The 19,391-nt window shown below is 39.0% G+C and overlaps 1 protein-coding gene across 3 annotated transcripts in view; it reads right to left on the bottom strand.

Moving 5' to 3' along the window:
- The window catches only part of GOSR1 (golgi SNAP receptor complex member 1), a 52,304-nt gene that overhangs the window by 4,343 nt on the left and 28,570 nt on the right, over positions 1–19,391 (bottom strand). For all 3 annotated transcript variants that reach the window (XM_010367945.2, XM_010367946.2, XM_010367947.2), the window contains exons 7-8: positions 11,524–11,553; positions 2,181–2,263 (exon numbers count right to left, since the gene is read on the bottom strand). In XM_010367945.2, coding sequence (XP_010366247.1) covers positions 2,181–2,263; positions 11,524–11,553 — 113 coding nt within the window. The remainder of the gene's footprint in view (positions 1–2,180; positions 2,264–11,523; positions 11,554–19,391) is intronic.

The raw sequence follows: 19,391 nt of genomic DNA, 5'->3' as shown, positions 1-19,391 counted from the left end.
CGCAGGAATCACAAAAATAGAGATCAGCGGTGTCTAGAAACAGTGATGAAAGGCATAGGGGAAGAAACTCATACCAAGGGAATCTTTAGCAGATGCACTTGCCCAAACTGGGAATGTGCTGCGGCTCAAGGCCCCTAATCAATACATATCTCCCAGTCTTGTGTGTAACATAAATAAGAATAATAATAGAGAGGGACGGAGAAGAAAAGGATGATAACAGTTCCCAAGCACTGAGGGCTTACTGCCAGGCTGCAGGACAGGGTGGAAAGCCAGCGTGGCCAGGAATGGAGGAACTCTGGCAGGGAGGCACAGGCAGAGCCAGCTCCCATTGCCACCACCGTCCATTTCCCTCCCTTTCCTCATTTTCATTCTCTATCTCTTTTTTCTTCTTCTCTTAGGAGACTGGGGAGTTCTGCCTGAGAGTTTGAAGATACCTGATCCTTTCCCGCCTTGGATTCAGGGAATTCGTGGGAACTAACCCTAGGGTCTATATAATCAGACACTGGTGAATTATTAACATTTTCAAAGTTACTTCGCAGCAAAAGGCAGATACAGGAGGAAAGTGAACTAAACTTTAGCCCTGACTAACCCACACCCATTTTGTTTGATTTTTTTTTTTGAACACACATTATTTTGGAATAACTGTGAAATTCCTGTGTGACTAATTTGTATGAGGTGCTATGCTAGGTTCCGGTATAGTACTTTGTCTTAAGAGAACTTAGTGTTGGGCTGGGCAAGGTGGCTCACACCTATAATCCCAGCACTTTGAGAGGCCGAGGCTGAACGATTGCTTGAGCCTAGGAGTTTGAGACTCGCCTGGGCAACATGGTGAAACCCCGTCTCTACAAAATATACAAAAATTAGCCAGGCGTGGTGGCACACGTCTGTAGTCCCAGCTACTCGGAAGGCTGAGGCAGGAGGACTGCATGAACCTGGGAGGTTGGAGGTTGCAGTGAGCTGAGATCGTGCCACTGTACTCAGCCTGGATGGGTAACAGGGTGAGACTCCGTCTCCAAAAAAAAAAAAAAGAGAGAGAGAGAGAGAGAAAGAACTTATGGGAGAGATGAGTACAGAGTAGCAGAGGTCACAAAGAAGAGTGGTGGTAAATTCTAATGAACAATTTAGAAAGGCTTTAGTGTTTTAAATCACCAGCTATCTGACTCACACTTCTATTCCAAAGTTTCAAAAGTTTCACTAAATACAAACTCTTATATTCACTAATTAGCTTTTGCTCTGGCTGGCAATCGAGTTCATAGTTTAGTAGAATGAGATAATGTCTATAACAGCACTCTGTAAATTTTATAGCCCTATCTAAAATGTGATTTGGGGCATGTGGTTTTATACTTAGGGTGACAAAGGAAGAACAAAATTCACAGCAGACTGGAGAATAATGGCACACATCAGGATAGTCTTTTCCTTAGGCAAAGGCATATCAAACCAAAAGTGACCTTAAATTATCTAGGACTACAAGATACTCAGCTTTTGAAAACTCTAGGTACCTTCCCCTCTGGCAGTTGGGAAGGAAAGGTTTTTTGCCTAGAAGGCTTGTCTTTTCAGAGGTTCGCTGACTCAAATGACTCAGAGTGCCAGGCTTTTCTGGTTCCCTAGTGGGTTTCTGGGAAGTAGTAATAATCCTAATTTAAAATGGAAAACTGAAACATTTTAAAGTAGAAGTTACAACAAACAAGTGGAGAATGGATCCCAGAACTTAGCCTGTACAAACTCTATCAATAGCTACAGCTCCCTCTGCAAGGGTGGCTGTCTCCTTCCTTTCCCGTTCCAAGCATCTGCCACTGACTTATCTCTAAATGGGAAAAATAACAAAGAAAAGGCATATAATTTATCATATTTAGGTAAGAATAATGTATAGTGTGGAGTTCTAACATGAATTTAAAAGATTTCTAAAATGTGAAAGAATTCGGTGAATAATTTTTAAATTCACATTTATTTTTTTCTTCTACATCTAAGTAGTAAGAAACTTCTGAGGTGCAGTCTTTTAGGAACAGTACTAAAGAGCATAAACTTTCACAAAGTAGGAATGCACAGTATATTCATATCATGCCATTACTGATGGGCTCTACTGCTACTGAGTGATGGCGACCTGCCCCCATAAAAAGCACACACAGACACTTGTCCCCTCTACCCTCAAAACAGAAACTGCGAACATTCAAAAAGGATACTGGCCAAAGTGTTCATTTTGCTGTGAATTGACTTCAACATTCCTCTCTGTGAAGTCATATTTTCTTTTGTTGCCATAGCAATGCTGCAAGGGGAAAAAGAGATGACAAATGACCATTTAAGATTATCCTGCCTGGAACCATCATGCCCTTAAAAGTGAAAGAAAACTACAGTGAACAACATCATCTTAGAAAGCACTGTGCCAGAAAATAAGGGAAAAAAAATCACTTCCCAAGCCACTTTCCCACTGTGCTTTTTCCAAATGACTCCACTCTTCTGATATCTTTTTATACAAGGCAGTAAGCCACTTCCTATGTTTGCTTCGAAATAACAAACAAAATAAGACATAAACAGACAAATCACATATTACAAACGCTTCTTGAAATTTAAAGTTTAAAAACTTTAAACTTTAAAAAGTTTAAAAAGAGTTTAAAAAGAGACCAGCTACTAAAATATCTTTCATCAGGAAAAACTGTTGAAAGGGAATTATAATTATAAAAATAGAAAAGAAATATAAAATATAATAAAATATGCATATACAACCAGCCCTTAATTTATGAAGAGATTATGTTCCAAAATTCTACTTGAGAACCAACTAGGCATGCAAGTAACACTATGCTGAGTTTCCAAGATGGCTGACAAAGGTCACAGATTCATTAAACGTGGCTAAAACAGCTGGGTGTGGTGGCTCATGTCTGTAATCCTAGCACTTTGGGAGACCGAGGTGGGAGGATCACTTGAGCCCAAAAGTTCGAGACCTTCCTGGGCAATGTGGTGAAATCCCATCTCTACCAAAATACAAAAATTAGCTAGACATGGTGGTGTGTGCCTGTAGTCCTAGCTACTCGGGAGGCTGACGTGAGAGGATCAATTGAGCCCACGAGGGGGAAGCTAGAGCAAGCTGTGATGGAGCCACTGCACTCTAGCCTGAATAACAGGGCAAGACCCTGTCTCAAAAAAAAGAAAAGATTAAGAGAAAAGAAAAAGTCACTTTTTGTAGAACACAATCTCTTCCATGTGACTACCTTGATGTCCTGTTTAAAAGATACTTGAGTTAATATCCTTTTTGGGGGTGGCAGGGGGGAGACAGGGTCCCGCTCTGTCACCTAGACTGGAGCCCAGTGGTGTGATTGTGGCTACTGCAGCCTTGACTTTCTGGGCTCAAGCAATCCTCCCACCTCAGCCTCCTGAGTAGCTGGGACTACAGGCATGTGCCATCATGGCTGGCTAATTTTTTTTTTTTTTAATTTTTAAATTATCTGTAGAGATGGGGTCTCCCTATGTTGCCCACACTGGCCTCAAACTCCTGGGCTCAAGCTATCCTCCTACCTCCGCCTACCAAAGTGCTGGAGTTATAGGTGTAAGCCACCAAGCCTGGCCCTAAGTTAGTATCATTTTGCTATCACTTCCAGGATTATTCATTAGAGTCATAGAGGTCAGGGTCAGTATCCACTTTGATATGTAACACACAGAGAGTGCTTTGCATGTTGACATTATAAATAGCAACAGAAAATGAAATGCTATTGAGCAATTTTGAAAATATCTATTTTTTTAAAAAAAATCAAGAGATTGAGATTTGGGGAAGATGATGGTGAGAGTATAAATTCCTGACTTGACCTTTGGCCCATTTCCTCCATGGAGTAGCACAAGAACAAAAGCAGACACACTGGGGAGGGTCCATCTGAGGCCCCAAGTTCCCTTGAGATCTCCAGGGAAGAAAGCCAGGTGGAAGGCTATACTCTCTCAAGTGAAGAGAGAACCAGGGAACTGACAGCAGGGAAGCTTAGATTTTTCTTCAAGCTTGAGGCAAAGACCTAGGGCTTCATTACTTCCTCAGGAACCCAGACAGTGGAAAACAATGGATCTGCATATACAGGGGTTGCAATGAAACTGCTCCCAGGCACTGCAGCTGGGAAAGGACTGCTACATGCAGCCACAAAGATGACAAGCAGAGAGCTGATAGTCTTGTAGCTGGTGTGATGCCCAGCCCCTAAGGGGAAGAGCTGCTGGGCTTTGCCCAGTGATGGATGCATCACTACCTGGTATGCCACTGCTTAAGAGGCTCTCATAGCTGGACCTATCTGGGAGCTGAATGAACACATTTTTGGCCAGGTGAGGTCCCACAGAGTAAACCACCATGCATCTTATTGAAGGGAAATCCTAGAGGGAGTATTCTAAACAAATGACACATGAATCAAAACTTGAATTGCAAGATTTGAGATGGCAAAAGAGAAACAAAATTGGGTAAGGAGATATATACAGGTTGAGCATCCCTAATCTGAAAATCAGAAATCCCCAAGACTTCTGATCCCAAGTATTTTGGATAAGCGACATTCAATCTGTAAAAGAATATTTATTGAAGCACTTTTGGAAGTAAAAAACGAACAACAGCAGCAAAAAGACCCCCCCCAAAAAATCCCCCAAAATTGGAAGGAACATTCAAATGGTATGTTGTGTAAGATACATAACTGTCACTTAACACAAGTTACTTCAGAGGTTAAGAATGGAGGGGTACTATCAGGAGACTGACTTTTCCTTTATCCATTTTAGTATTATTTAAGTTGTTACAATAAGAATATTTTGAGGCCAGGCGCAGTGGCTCAAGCCTGTAATCCCAGCACTTTGGGACGCCGAGACGGGCGGATCACGAGGTCAGGAGATCGAGACCATCCTGGCTAACACGGTGAAACCTCGTCTCTACTAAAAAATACAAAAAACTAGCCGGGCGAGGTGGTGGGCGCCTGTAGTCCCAGCTACTCGGGAGGCTGAGGCAGGAGAATGGCTTAAACCCGGGAGGCGGAGCTTGCAGTGAGCTGAGATCCGGCCACCGCACTCCAGCCTGGGCGACAGAGCGAGACTCTGTCTCAAAAAAAAAAAAAAAAAAGAATATTTTGATAATATACAAATGTACTTTGATAATGTATAAATGTCTAATAAAAATGAAAAGAACATTAGAAAAATCCTACCTGAGAGATTAAGAAATGTTAATAACATGTGAAGCTACACACACACACACACACACAAAATTAACATGGACATGCTAGGATTTAGATCACTTTCAACTGAAATCACAGGCAGTGATTATACAGTATTTGGTTATTTAAAAAAATGAGTTAGGGCCAGGCGCGGTGGCTCATGCCTGTAATCCCAGCACTTTGGGAAGCTGAGGCAGGTGGATCACTTGAGGCCAAGGAGTCCAAGACCAGCCTGGCCAACATGGTGAAACCTTGTCTCTACTAAAAATACAAAAATTAGTCAGGCATGGTGGTGAGTGCCTGTAATCCCAGCTACTGGAAGGTTGAGGGCGGAGAATCACTTGAAGCCCAGGAGACAGAGGTTGTAGTGAGCCGAGATAGTGACACTGCACTCCAGCTTGGGTGACAGCGCAGACTCGGTCTCAAACAAAACAAAACAAACTGTAGTATTTCTATTAACTTGAAGGGATGTTTATAACATATTGAGTGATTAAAGCAAGCCACAGAATGTATAGAATATGAATCCTCTAATATTTTCAGAAACAAACATCTTTGGAGATGTTTGTACGACAGTGAAAAAGGTATCAGAAAGATACACAACTGTCAGTTAATGCAAGTTGCTTCAGGGGTTAAGAATGAAGGGGTACTACCAGGAGATTGACTTTTTCTTTATCCATTTTAGTATTATTTAAGTTGTTACAATAAGAACACTATACTTTTATAATATACAATATACAAGTGTCTAATAGGCACTCCAGCCTGGGCCACAGAGCGAGACTCCGTCTCAAAAAAAAAAAAAAAAAAAAGGAAAAGAACATTAGAAAAATTCCACTTAAGAAATGTTAAATAACATTTGAAGCTACACACACACACACACACACACACACACAATTAATATGGACATACTAGGATTTGGATCACTTTCAACTGAAATCACAGGCAGTATCTCTGCAAATTTAGAAAATGAAAAGTCCTAGAGAATATTACAGTTCTTCCAGGGTCCTGATTTCCCATGTGTTCTAATCCCATCTTCCCAATACTTTTAGGCCTATTCTAGAAAAATATCTGTTCATGTGGAAATATTATGGTATGGTCTTTTTAAATGACATTTCAGAATAAAGAAATGTAATTGGGTAAAACCAAAACAAACAAACAAACAAACACATTAGCAGCTCCAAATCCACCACTGTGATTCACCTCAATAAAATTACGAGTCAAGCAATGATTTTAAAAAGTTTTCCATAGATCTTGGAAAAGCTCAAGAATTGAAGGGATCAGTCTCTCTGAGGGAAGAACTGTGGAGTAGGGTTAAAAATGGAGACTTGGACCGGGCACAGTGGCTCACGCCTGTAATCCCAGCACTTTGGGAGGCCGAGACGGGCAGATCACAAGGTCAGCAGATTGAGACCATCCTGGCTAACACAGTGAAACCCCGTCTCTACTGAAAAATACAAAAAATTAGCCAGGTGTGCTGGCGGGCGCCTGTAGTCCCAGCTACTTGGGAGGCTGAAGCAGGAGAATGGCGTGAACCCGGGAGGTGGAGCTTGCAGTGAGCTGAGATCGCGCCACTACACTCCAGCCTGGTCCACAGAGCAAGCCACCATCTCATGAAAAAAAAAAGGAGATTTGTAGAAATTTGCACAAGGAGCTGCCATACCCCACAACTGCCTTCCCTAGCCCATGCAGCTAGGTGGCTGTCCCCAGTCCAGTAGAAAACCTAGCCCAGGAGAAGAGACATAGAGGTCGAGCAATTTGAGGTCCCCAGTGAAACAGCCAGGTCCACCTACTCATGCACAGTGAGGCCTAACACTCAACAAGTGTCACCATCCTACGCTCACAGGATGAGCTTCCCAACACACATTCTTTTCACAACATGGAGAAACACCATATCTACAGAAAAATACCAAAAAAAAAAAAAAAAAAAAAAAAATTAGCTGGGCATGGTGGTGTGTGCCAGTAGTCCTGGCTATTCAGAATGCTAAGGTGGGAGGATTGCTTGAGCCCAGGAGGTCAAGGCTGCAGTGAGCCATGATCATGCCACTGCACTCCAGTCTGGGTAATAGCAATGAGTGATTGGAAGCTCATCCTCTTTTGGAGTCACACCCTTAAATATGAAGGAACAGCCAATACTCACCAGATGTGTGAGAAGATAACATAAAAGACAGAGTTCAAATAAACCACCCAGCAAACAGAAAAGTGAGGCTAAGCAAACAGGGGCAATAAAGGAAGCTCAAGAAACTCTAAAATAAAATTACATTTAATATAGTTTTCAGAGAGATAAAAGATTATTACATCCACAAAGCATACACATAAATGTGTGTATCTGTCTCTCAGGAAAGAGCTCATGTAAATTAAATGAAGAGCTGATATAAAAATGTAATAGAAGACTTGGAAGGAGAAATTCAGTAAATCTCCCAGAATGTTAAGCAAAAAGATCAATAGAAAACAGAGAAAAGGTAAGAAAGGATCAATTGAGAAGGCTCAACACTTAACCTTTTTAATATTTTTTTTAATGAAACAACAGAGAAAGAAGAGTGAAGAAAATGATAAAGAACGTAAGACAATTTCCAAGAACTGAAGATGAGTTTCCAGATTGTAAGAGTTCACTCAATGCCCAGAGCATTGGACTGGAAAAGATGCATGCCACTGTGTCCAGCCTGGACTTTAGAAGCAATTCTGGAAACAATGCCTTTAAAAATTTCAAAATTATTTCCAACTCAGAATTCTATCTTGGTTAAGTTAAATAATGAATCAAGAATATGAGCAGAATAAAGACATTTTGGATGTGGGCAGTCCAAAACAATTTACCTCCTGTTCTTTCTCAGGAAGTTACTAAGGACATGGTTCAGCATAATAAGGGAATAAAGTAAGAAAGTGGAGGCACTAATCCCAAAAAGTAGGTAATCCAATAGAGGAGATTATTTTAGGATAATGGAGGAAGGACATCTAGGACCATAACAATGTTGGAGGTGTAGAGAATCACCAGTCAAGATTAGAGCAGAAGGAGGGCGCAATGTCAGCCGCACAATACACTGAATTTTTGATCCCCCAATGAAAGGAACACAAAAGAGCTTAACAAACAACTTCCTTTGTATCATTTAGTTCTTATTCATAATTTTTCAGTTTGGGAGATTATGACAAAATATGATACACTGAAAATGTGGCTGTTTTGTAAAAAAATTTATAAGGTATTACAAGTAGATACTATAGTCTTGTATAAAGTAACAGCTTTCAAACCTACGCTGGCCCATATATCAATCTTTGAATGATATATGCCTCTGTTTGTTATTATATATTATTATTTTTTTGAGACAGGGTCTCACTGTGCCATGCAGGCGGGGCTGCAGTAGCACCATCACGGCAGCCTTGACCTCATGCATGCAAGTGCTCCTCCTGCCTCAGCCTCCCAAGTGGCTGGCTTACAGATGTGCACCACCATGCCTGGCTTTTTAAAAACAACTTTGTACAGATGGGGTCTCACTATGTTGCTCCAGCTGATCTCGAGTTTCTGGCCTCAAGCAGTCCTCCCACCTCAGCCTCCCAAAGTGTTAGGATTATAGGCGTGGGCCACCATGCTGGGCCTGCTTCTGTTTTTTAAACTGGAACTATCACCATTTCCTGTATACTTTGACTCACAAGTGGACAGAGGTTAAAAAATAATTTCTGCAAAGGACTTTGTATTCCTTTGGGAATAGATATCATCACCATACATTATGTTAACTTGTTGAAGAAACATGATTTCCAGTACCACAAAGTATATCTAGACATACTTTCCCATCTCATTTCATGACTTACAGTCAAGCAGAACGAAATCTAGGCTGTTATTTCAAGGGTCAAATACTTAGAAGCAAAATATAAGCTCTAAATAATATATAATGCTTTTAAAATGATAAATCATTGATATGCTTATGGGAACTTCAACTTTCTTACCTCTTACCTGTTCTGTGAACTGAAAACTCAGTCATGTTTTTTTCAACAACAGATAATACAAGTCATACATTTAAAGGTTAGAAATAAATGTATACATATTAAAAATGCTAGCTCTTTTCAATAAGTTGATGTCAAAGTCTATATTCAGTTGCTCACATAGTTTTAAAATGTATCTCTAAAAAGAAAAGGTAAATTTTTCCATATAGAATATGCAAAAATATTACTTGACACAAATTTTACATTCTTCGTAAGAAATCGTAACTAGCTTAATATTCAGTGAAACTTTTCTTGTAATGCCTATCACATTTTGAAGCAAGGGAAAATACTGAAATAAAAGACCTTCTAATAACATGTTTTTTAACTAGCAAAATAATGGTAACAATTCAATGGTTCTCAATTGTTCCTTTTCTTTTTTGTCCTATGAGGTACCCCAAGTTTTTATACTCATATTATCAGCCCTTAATTAGGCCAGTGCTGAAGTGGAAGCTTAATTAAGGCAGCCTGGCCCTAGGCAGGAAGGCAGAAAGGGAAATAAAGAAAAAAAGAACAAGGATTATTGGGAAACTTTAAGTAAATAATTCCTGGCAAAATGTGATCAGATCTCATGTGCCGATGAAAAGGAAAAAGTTACAAGGAAGATACTTCAGTCAACATTAGGCAATTCTGTGAAAACTTTCTTCAGGTGGAAGGCTCAGCACATACAATTTAAACAAAAATTCAAGACACAATAATGGCTTATTGTTATAAAAGATTATAATGTATTAAGATTATTAATGATGGAAAATATTCTAATCCACTGAATAAAGAATCCATGAAGCCATACAAAAGAAACAGATATTTAGGAAATGAACACTGAAATACTGAGGAGTAAAGAGGATCAATGCATGTTAAACTTTGTAGAAGTTGGGTAAAGGGTATATAGGACTTCTTTTCACTACTGAAATTTTTCTGAAATCTGAAATGATATCAAAATAAAAAGCTAAAAAAGAAGGGAGTGGTATTAATAATATAGTTACCATTTACAAATTACCTAGTATTAGATCAGGCATTTTCTTCACATTATCCTCAACGGTCTTACAGGTAAGTATTATCATCAATACTGTATTTTTAAACAGATAAGAAAATGAAAGTTCCAAGAAGTTAAAGTAAATTATCTAAAGAACAGAGATCTAAGATCTAATAAACAGCACAGGCAGGTTCTAAGCCAAATCAGACCTGAAACCTTGTATTCTTTCTACAATGTGGTAAATATAGCAGTGGTTTAGATAGAGCTCTGTTTCTAGAGTTAGACTAAGACTGAAGGATCTGAATCCTTAATACTATTTACTAGTCATGTGACCAAAGGCTAATTACTTCATTTCTTTTTTGTTTTGGAAATAGTTCCTAATGATTCGTGTCTATCTAACGGGTTATTGAGAAAGCACAGGCCCAATATCCGTGGTAAGAATACAATTGTGGCTGGGTGCGGTGGCTCACACCTGTAATCCCTGCACTTTAGGAGGCCAAAGCGGGCAGATCACCTGAGGTCACGAGTTCGAGACCAGACTGGCCAACATGATGAAACCCTGTCACTACTAAAACTACAAAAAATTAGCCGGGCGTGGTGGCACACACCTGAAATCCCAGCTACTCAGGAGTCTGAGGCAGGAGAATCACTTGAACCTGGGAGGTGAAGGATGCAATGAGCTGAGATGGCACCACTGCATTCCAGCCTGGGCAACAAGAGTGAAACTCTATCTTAAAAAAAAATATATATATATATATATACACACACACACATATATATGTATACACACACACATACATACATACACACACACACACACATTTGTTATTGTCATGTACTTTGATTTACCTTTTCTGAAAACCAATGCTTTACACATTGGTGAATTCTAGAGCACAGAGACTATATCTAGTTAATGTTCTTTTTTACTGTCATAAAATAGATGTTTTAAAATTCATCAAACCTAGAAAGCTAAGTAGTTCAAAACAACAAATAAATGTCCCTTAACTTAAGCAAGAAACTAGTTCAATGTTATTACAGATACTATGAACTATTACTGCAGATTTTTTGCAGGTGCTATAACAGAAAAGTCTATATGAATGGCATAAAATTATTTATCAAATTACGCTTAAAATCGCTTTCCTTTAAAAAGTGAGAATAAAAAGATTGAGATTGAAAATATTAAATATAAATTAATTGGAAAAATTAACCTAAGTAAAACAACTTAAAGTAATTATGGAAATATACTTGGGTGTCAAACATCTCTTATAAGGGAAGGACATAGTAAAAATTTCATCTTTAAGGAGGATAAATGAACTTTAACTCTGATCTGTTCATTAAAATGTTTTTTCTTTAATTCTAAAACAGCTATAACACTGTTCATTAAATTTATGTGCAAACAAAAACGAACAAAGCAAAACAAAAACTTATTCCTACCTTATTGTCTCTTCTATCAGACGATCTGAGCTGCAAATAAAAAGAAAATTCAAATTCTGAATTTACTAAATGAACACTTAAAACCTGTATTAATTTTTCTACATCTATAGATAAACTTTTTAGTCATTTATGTATACAGAATGTCTAGCTTTTTGAAAGCATCTGGGGAAAATTCTGGACTCTAATTTTTTTTTTTTTTTAAAGACAGAGTCTCGTTCTGTTGCCTGGGCTGGAATGCAGTGGTGTAATCTCAACTCACTGCAACCTCCGCCTCCTGGGTTCAAGTAATTCTCCTGCCTCAGCCTCCCAAGTAGCTGGGATTACAGGCACCTGCCACCATGCCTGGCTAATTTTTTTATTTTTAGTAGAGATGGGGGTTTCACCACGTTGGCCAGGCTGGTCTCGAACTCCTGACCTCAGGTAATTCGCCCAACTTGGCCTCCTAAAGGGCTGAGATTACAGATGTGAGCCACCGTGGCTGGCCTGGACTTTGAAATAAATTTAATTTCATTCGCATACAATATATATAATTTCCATCTTATGAGCAGGCATGGTGGCTCATGCCAGTAATCCCAGCACTTTGGTAGGCCAGTGCAGGTGGATCACTTGAGGCCAGGAGTTCGAGACCAGCCTGGCCAACATGGTGAAACCCTGTATCTATCAAAAATACAACAATTAGCTGGGTATGCTAATGTGTGCCTGTAGTCTCAGCTATTCAGTAGACTGAGGCACAAGAACTGCTTGAACCTGGGAGGCATAGGTTGCAGTAAGCCGAGACCATCGTGCCACTGCACTCCAGCCTGGGCCACAGAACGAGACTCTGTCTCAAAAAAACTCCAAACAAATAATTTCTATCTTACTTTTGCTAGCTTAAATCGATTTTTTCCACAGAGATACCTGATAATTAAAGTTGGGACAGTTTTAATGACAGCATAAAGAAATGAACTTTCTCTTTAAATAGCTCAAAGTTGTCACTATCATCTATTCAGAACTTAAGAATTAGAACCAACTTGTTGAGACAGGATAGGCAAATATAATTCTGATGTCTGTAAATAGTAAATATTTACACCTTAATGTTTATTTCTTTTTTGGGAAACAGGTTTTTTTTTTTTTTTTTTGAAACTAAAACAAATTTCAGACTTTAGAATTCAAGAATATTAATAAAGATACCAAATACACCTTTCATCTGTAAATTGTTTCCCTTTATGCAGCACACATTGGAAAGAAAGAAACAAACAAAGCCATTTTAGGGATAAATGAATAGGTAAAGTTTGGTGAAGGGCTCGCTTTACAGCAGAAGTGGGAAAACAAACTTCCAGACATCTGTATCCACTTGGCATAGAGTAAGGTACACAGTAGGCACTCAAAAATATTTGCATGTATTTTTCCAACTACTCATTTCCAAAAGAATTTCTAAGTTCATGATACAAAGCAGTAAGTCAAGGTTTCATTATAAAGTAGTGGACTAGGTAATCTAAATTATTGCATATATTAGGGAACAAACGAGCTTTAAAAAGTCATAAATACCAGCCAGGCGCAGTGGCGCACGTCTGTAATCTCAGAGCTTTGGGAGGCCGAGGCAGGTGGACCATGAGGTCAGCAGTTCTTGACCAGCCTGGCCAACACAGTGAAACCCCGTCTCTACTGAAAATACAAAAATTAACTGGTGGTGGTGGCGGGTGCTTTTAATCCCAGCTACTTGGGAGGCTGAGGCAGGAGAATCGCTTGAACCTGGGAGGCGGAGGTTGCAGTGAGCCTAGATTGCGCCTCTGCACTCCAGACTGGGTGACAAGCTAGACTACGTCTCGGGGGCGGCGGGGGGAGTCATAAATAGCATATATAAATCCTGTTATTTAAAATTTCAAAAATTACAAAGATGGTAGTGAAAGACAGATTATGTGGCTATTTAAATGCTGAATCTACCACTTACTAGTTATTCGACACAAGGCAAGTTTCTCCGTGCCCCAGTTTTCTCATCTGTAAACTGGCAAGGATCATAAAACCTACTTGTTCATATAAAGGGGTTTGTATAGATAGTGACTGGATCAATACCTCGCATATAGTAAGTGTCAAGTATTTTTTATTAGTTTCTCAATAACTACAGATGGTAAATCTAAGCATAAAATTGATATAAATTTCCAGATAAACTCACTATTCTGATGAAATCTATGATTACTAAGTATGCACTTACTCTTCTAACAAACACGTATAGAAGCACCCCTGAAGGGTATTGGGTCAGAAAGTGGCTACAAAGATACGGCTCTAACCTGCCAAGATCTTACAATGAAGACTGACAAGACACATGCCAAAAGGCATCTGGTGAACTGGTCACAAGGTCACAACAGAGAAAGATCCTGTCACAAAACAAAACAAAAAAACTCCACACATACACAACATTTATTAAGTTCACCTTCTTCTATCAGTGAGGTTGTAAATAATTACAAGAGTAACATCAAGGATCACTGATCACCATAACAGATATGATAATCATGAAAACATCTAAAATACTGTTACCAAAATGTAACACAGAGACATGAAGTGAGCATATGCTGTTAGAAAAACGGCAAGACTTGCTTGACACAGGGTTGCCACCAACCTTCAGTTTGTAAAAAATAATATCTGCAAAGTGCAATAAAGCAAAGCACAATAAAATCTGGTAGTCCCGTACATGACATTTCTTTGTATTATTACTGTTTTTCCTTGTAGAGATGGGGTCTCACTGTCACCCAGGCTAGAGTGCAGTGGCACCATCACAGCTCACTGCAACTTTGAACTCCTGAGCTTCAAGCGATCCTCCTGCCTCAGCCTCCCAAGTAACTGGAATCACAGGCATAAGCCACCACATCCAGCCTCTCTGTATTATTTCTTAAAACTGCATGCATGCAAATCTATAATTAACTCAAAACAAAAAGTTAAATATTCATAAAGTGACCAGTGTACCAATATTTGACAATAACAAAAACCCAATTCCAATTTAGATTGACTACAAAGCGACATACCTTAAGTAGTATATAACTGTGAAGCAGCATTTAAAAAAACAGACAACCAGTCTATTTCTAACTAAATAAACTCAATGTATCAGCCTAGAAAGAAACATAAAATTACAAAGCCAAGCATTTCACGCAAATTGTCAGAAAGTCAGCCAGGTACACTTCATCATTTCCACTATCTGCTTTCTGTAATTCTCTTGTATCTATTCTCAATCATACAGGTCAGAATTAAAAGAGCTAATAAACTAGCCTAACTACTATACTTTAGTTGGAAAATAAACTCATTATAATTTGTACTCAATGTTCCTGAGGAACTGGAGTTGAAATGGATGCTAAGGAACAACTTTCTGTGTCATTATATATAAAGAAAATTCTTTGAAGTTGTTTGTGGCACACAGATAGAATCCTTATTCTACGTAATGACACTCGCTTTTAGTACTCATTACGTAATGAGTACATATGTTTTAGGTATACTTTCTGAAAATGTCATTTTGACCAATTTAAATCACATTTTACATGTAATAAAACCGTTTTCTATTTACATGAATCAAATAGTCTCATAAAGCAAACACTTGCGCCCCGCCCCCACTTATTTCCCACTTTTTGCATAAAATTGGATTTTCATAGAATAGGTTTTCTTAAAAGGATAAATGGTCACTGAAATTGGTCATTTTATATATTTGAGACTGACAACTATCCCCATATTATAGCAATTTTATAGCAATACTGGAACTGCAGTCAAAGAAAAGAGTGTTTGCTGGATTCACTCGAAAATGAAACCAACTGGCCAGGCACAGTGGCTCACGCCTGTAATCCCAGCACTTTGGGAGGTTGAGGCAGATGGATCACCTGAGGTCAGGAGTTCGAGACCAGCCTGGCCAACATGGTGAAACCTCGTCTCTACTAAAAATACAAAAATTAGCTGGGTGTGGTGGCAGGTGCCTACAATCCCAGCTACTCAGGAGGCTGAGGCAGGAGAATCCTTGAACCTGGGAGGCAGAGGTTGCAGTGACCCGAGATCACGCCATTGTCCTACAGGCTGGGTGAACCAGCGAGACCCCGCCTAAAAAAAAAAAAAAAAAAGTAAACTGAAAGCAACCTAAAGAAAACGAAAATTAAAGGCCGGGCGCGGTGGCTCAAGCCTGTAATCCCAGCACTTTGGGAGGCCGAGACGGGCGGATCACGAGGTCAGGAGATCGAGACCATCCTGGCTAACACGGTGAAACCCCGTCTCTATTAAAAAATACAAAAAAAACAAGCCGGGCGAGGTGGCGGGCGCCTACAGTCCCAGCTACTCCGGAGGCTGAGGCAGGAGAATGGCGTAAACTCGGGAGGCGGAGCTTGCAGTGAGCTGAGATCCGGCCACTGCACTCCAGCCCAGGCTACAGAGCAAGACTCCGTCTCAAAAAAAAAAAAAAAAAAAAAAAAAAAACGAAAATTATAATCCCAAATATGCTACCCTATAGAAGAAGCGGTTTTTCTTCCCTTTAAGTCATAAAATATCCTCTAAAACATATTTCAAAATACAACATACATGAGTCCACAGGAGTCCTGCTCACAGAAGGGATCTTTAACTTACAGAAAGACGATGCTGACACCAGCTTAACCATGCATTTAGCACACCAGTTACAGTGAATCACACAGGAATTCCACACACATTCCCTACCCACTGTCATCCTTAGTTTACATTGTGGCATCAACAGAGAAAAGCCAGTGATTCCTAAATGTCTTCTCAAATTGCCCAGTCTCCAGGTCTTTACTCATTTGGCTAAGACCAAATAAAGTAAACAAACACCATTCATTAAAACCTTTCTTGGACAGTGTGGACACAACATCAGAGTGACTCCATGCAGATGGCATCATCTGGTTAAAATCAAATTTAAACTTATTTTCCGTTGGGGTAAAAAATATATAATCAAGTAGAATTATCCTTCTTAAGCAAGTACTTGATAATAGCCCAGAGATATTCTATAAAGTCATCTAGAGCCTGTAATTAAGAAACAAATTTCCATTTGTCTCAAGACCAATTTAAACTAGCTGAAAACAATAAGCTACATTTCACTACCAGTTGTCATACTGAGGAATCACTAAAGGCATATTTAAATAATTCTCTTTTTAAAAAATAACTTATTTTCCCCAACACACACACTACAAAAGGCACACATTTCAAGAGCAAACATGCGATTTCATGCATATATACTAAAGCAATTTAAACCAACAAAATGTAAGAACTTGGCGAAATCACTTAGTATCTTCCTCTTTTAAAATGGTAGGAAAGTAATAAGCAAATAAGTAAGCAACTAAATGAGAAAACAAGCAAGTACATAAAAATAACGAATAATAAATAAAAATTTAAAAATCGATCCCTTTGCAAGCTGCAATAATTGATGAGGTTGTCACTAACCAATCAGACCATTTACATCAAGCATTGAGGTGAGACAGTCTTTCACTTACAGTTAACCAGAGAGATCCTTAAGATCTAGGTCTTACTTATTTCTACATTTCTTATTTAATCTCTTCATTCAATTATGTTAACTGAATACAATTAAGCTGCAGTGGAACGCATATATACTGTTTTAGTGCTAAGAGCTTTTTATTTTACAGAGAACATTCGGAAAATACAGGAAAACAAAGATGAAAGTGGAAACCAGTTATAACCTCTCTTTCATCAACACTGATGCGGTGGCATATTTCCTTTCAGTCTGGGTAGACGAAGGAATATCTTTATTTGCTTTGTTCATGGGTTGTTTAGCACAAACATTTTCATAATCACAGCAAGTTACCGGGAGACAGAAAGTGAAGCACCTGACAGATTCCTGCTCAGTTCAAGGAGAAAATAAAAAAATAAAAGCTAAGTCATTAGCAGTGAGATCCTGGTAAATCACTTTTTCCTTTTTAAAAAATGAATAGAATTATTGTTAGAACAGTTTTAGACATATAGAAACATTCAGTAGAAAGTACACACTATACACCCATTCTCCTCCACCTGTGATGAGTGTGGCACATGTGTCACAACTGATCACCCAGTACTGATACATTACTAGCTAAATGCCATGCTTAGAGTTGACTCTGCATTGCACGGTGGTGGGGGTTTTGTCATGGATCCATCCTTGCAGTATCATACAGACGAGTTTTATTGCCCTAAGTATCCTGTGCTTCACCTATTCATTTTTCCTCCCTTTCCCATCCTCAGCCCCTGAGAATTGCTGATCTTCTTACGGTCTCTATAATTTTGCCTTGTCTAGAATGTCATATAGTTAAAATCATACAGTATGTAGCCTTCATAGATAGGCTGCTTTTATGTATTTAAAGTTCCCCCATGTCTTTTCCAGGCTTGATAGCTTATTTCTTTGTGTGGCTGAATAATATTCCACTGCATGGATGTACCACCATTTGTTTATCCATTCACTTACTTATTTTAAGACATCTTGATTGCTTACAACTTTTGGCGATTATGAATGAAGCTTCTGTAAAACGTTCATGTACAGGTTTTTGTGTAGACGTAAGTTTTCAATTCATTAGGAAAATCACTAGGAATATGACTGCTAGAATGTATGGTAAGACCATATTTAGCTTTTTAAGAAAACTGCCAGGATGGGCACAGTGGCTCATGCCTGTAATCCCAGAATTTTGGGAGGCTGAGGCAGGCGGATCACAAGGTCAGGAGTTCAAGACCAGCCTGGCCAAGATGGTGAAACCCCGTCTCTACTAAAAATTCAAAAATTAGCCGGGTGTGGTGGCACACACCTGTAATCCCAGCTATTTGGGAGGCTGAGGCAGAGAACTGCTTAAACCCGGGAGGCGGAGGATGCAGTGAACCAAGATCGCGCCACCGCACTCCAGCCTGGGCGACAGAGCGATACTCCGTCTCAAAAAAAAAAAAAAGAAAGAAAGAAAAAGAAAACTGCCAAACTCTCTTCCAATGTGGCTATACCATCTGCATTCAAACCAGCAATGAGTGAGAATTCCTGTTACTCCACTTCCTTCAGTGTTCCTTTTAATGTTGTCAGTGTTTTGGATTTTAGCCATTCTAACAGTTGTGCAGTGGTATCTCACTGTTGTTTTAATTTGCAGTACCCTAATGACACTTCATTACATTAAGTATCTTTTCATATGCTTAATTTATTGTCTGTATATCTTCTTTGGTTAAGATGGCTGTTCAGATCTTTTTTCCACTTTTAAATTGTTGAATTTTCAGAGTTCTTTGTATATTTTCATACAAGACCTTGTTCCTGGATTGGAAGATTTACGGTTGTTAAGATGGCAATTCTCTCCAAATGGATCTCTAGATTCAATATAATCTTATTTGAAATTTCAGCAGGCTTTTAAACAATCTGATATTAAAATTTATATGGAAGTACAAAGGACCCAGGGAGTCAAAATAACTTTGAAGATACAGAATAAAGTTAGAAGACTTACACACTACCTCATTTCAAAACTTATTATAAAGCTATGGTAATCGAATGCAACTGGCTTAAGGATGGATCCATAGGTCAATGGGACAGAACAAAGTTCAGAAATAAACTAGCAAGTGTCCAGTGAATTCTCTACAAAGATGTCAACATCTCTGAACAGATTAAACAGAGGAAAGCAGAGTCTTTTCAACAAATGGTACTGAAACAATGGAATATTCACGTGTTTAAAAAAAAAATGAATCCTGACCCTTAACTTACACCACACAAAAAAGTGAAGCCAAAGTGGATTATAAACCTAATGTTAAAGCTAAAACTGTATGGAGAGGGCGCCAAGATGGCTGAAGAGGAACAGCTCCAGTCTGCAGCTCCCAGCATGAACAACGGAGAAGACAAGTGATTTCTGCATTTCCAACTGAGGTACCAGGTTCATCTCACTGGGGCTTGCCAGACAAGTGGGTGCATC

Source organism: Rhinopithecus roxellana, chromosome 19 (genome assembly GCF_007565055.1).
Source record: "Rhinopithecus roxellana isolate Shanxi Qingling chromosome 19, ASM756505v1, whole genome shotgun sequence".
In the NCBI taxonomy this organism is placed as follows: Eukaryota; Metazoa; Chordata; class Mammalia; order Primates; family Cercopithecidae; genus Rhinopithecus; species Rhinopithecus roxellana.
The sequence above is the reverse complement of the archived record's forward strand: the minus strand, read 5'-3'. Positions and strand labels throughout refer to the sequence as shown.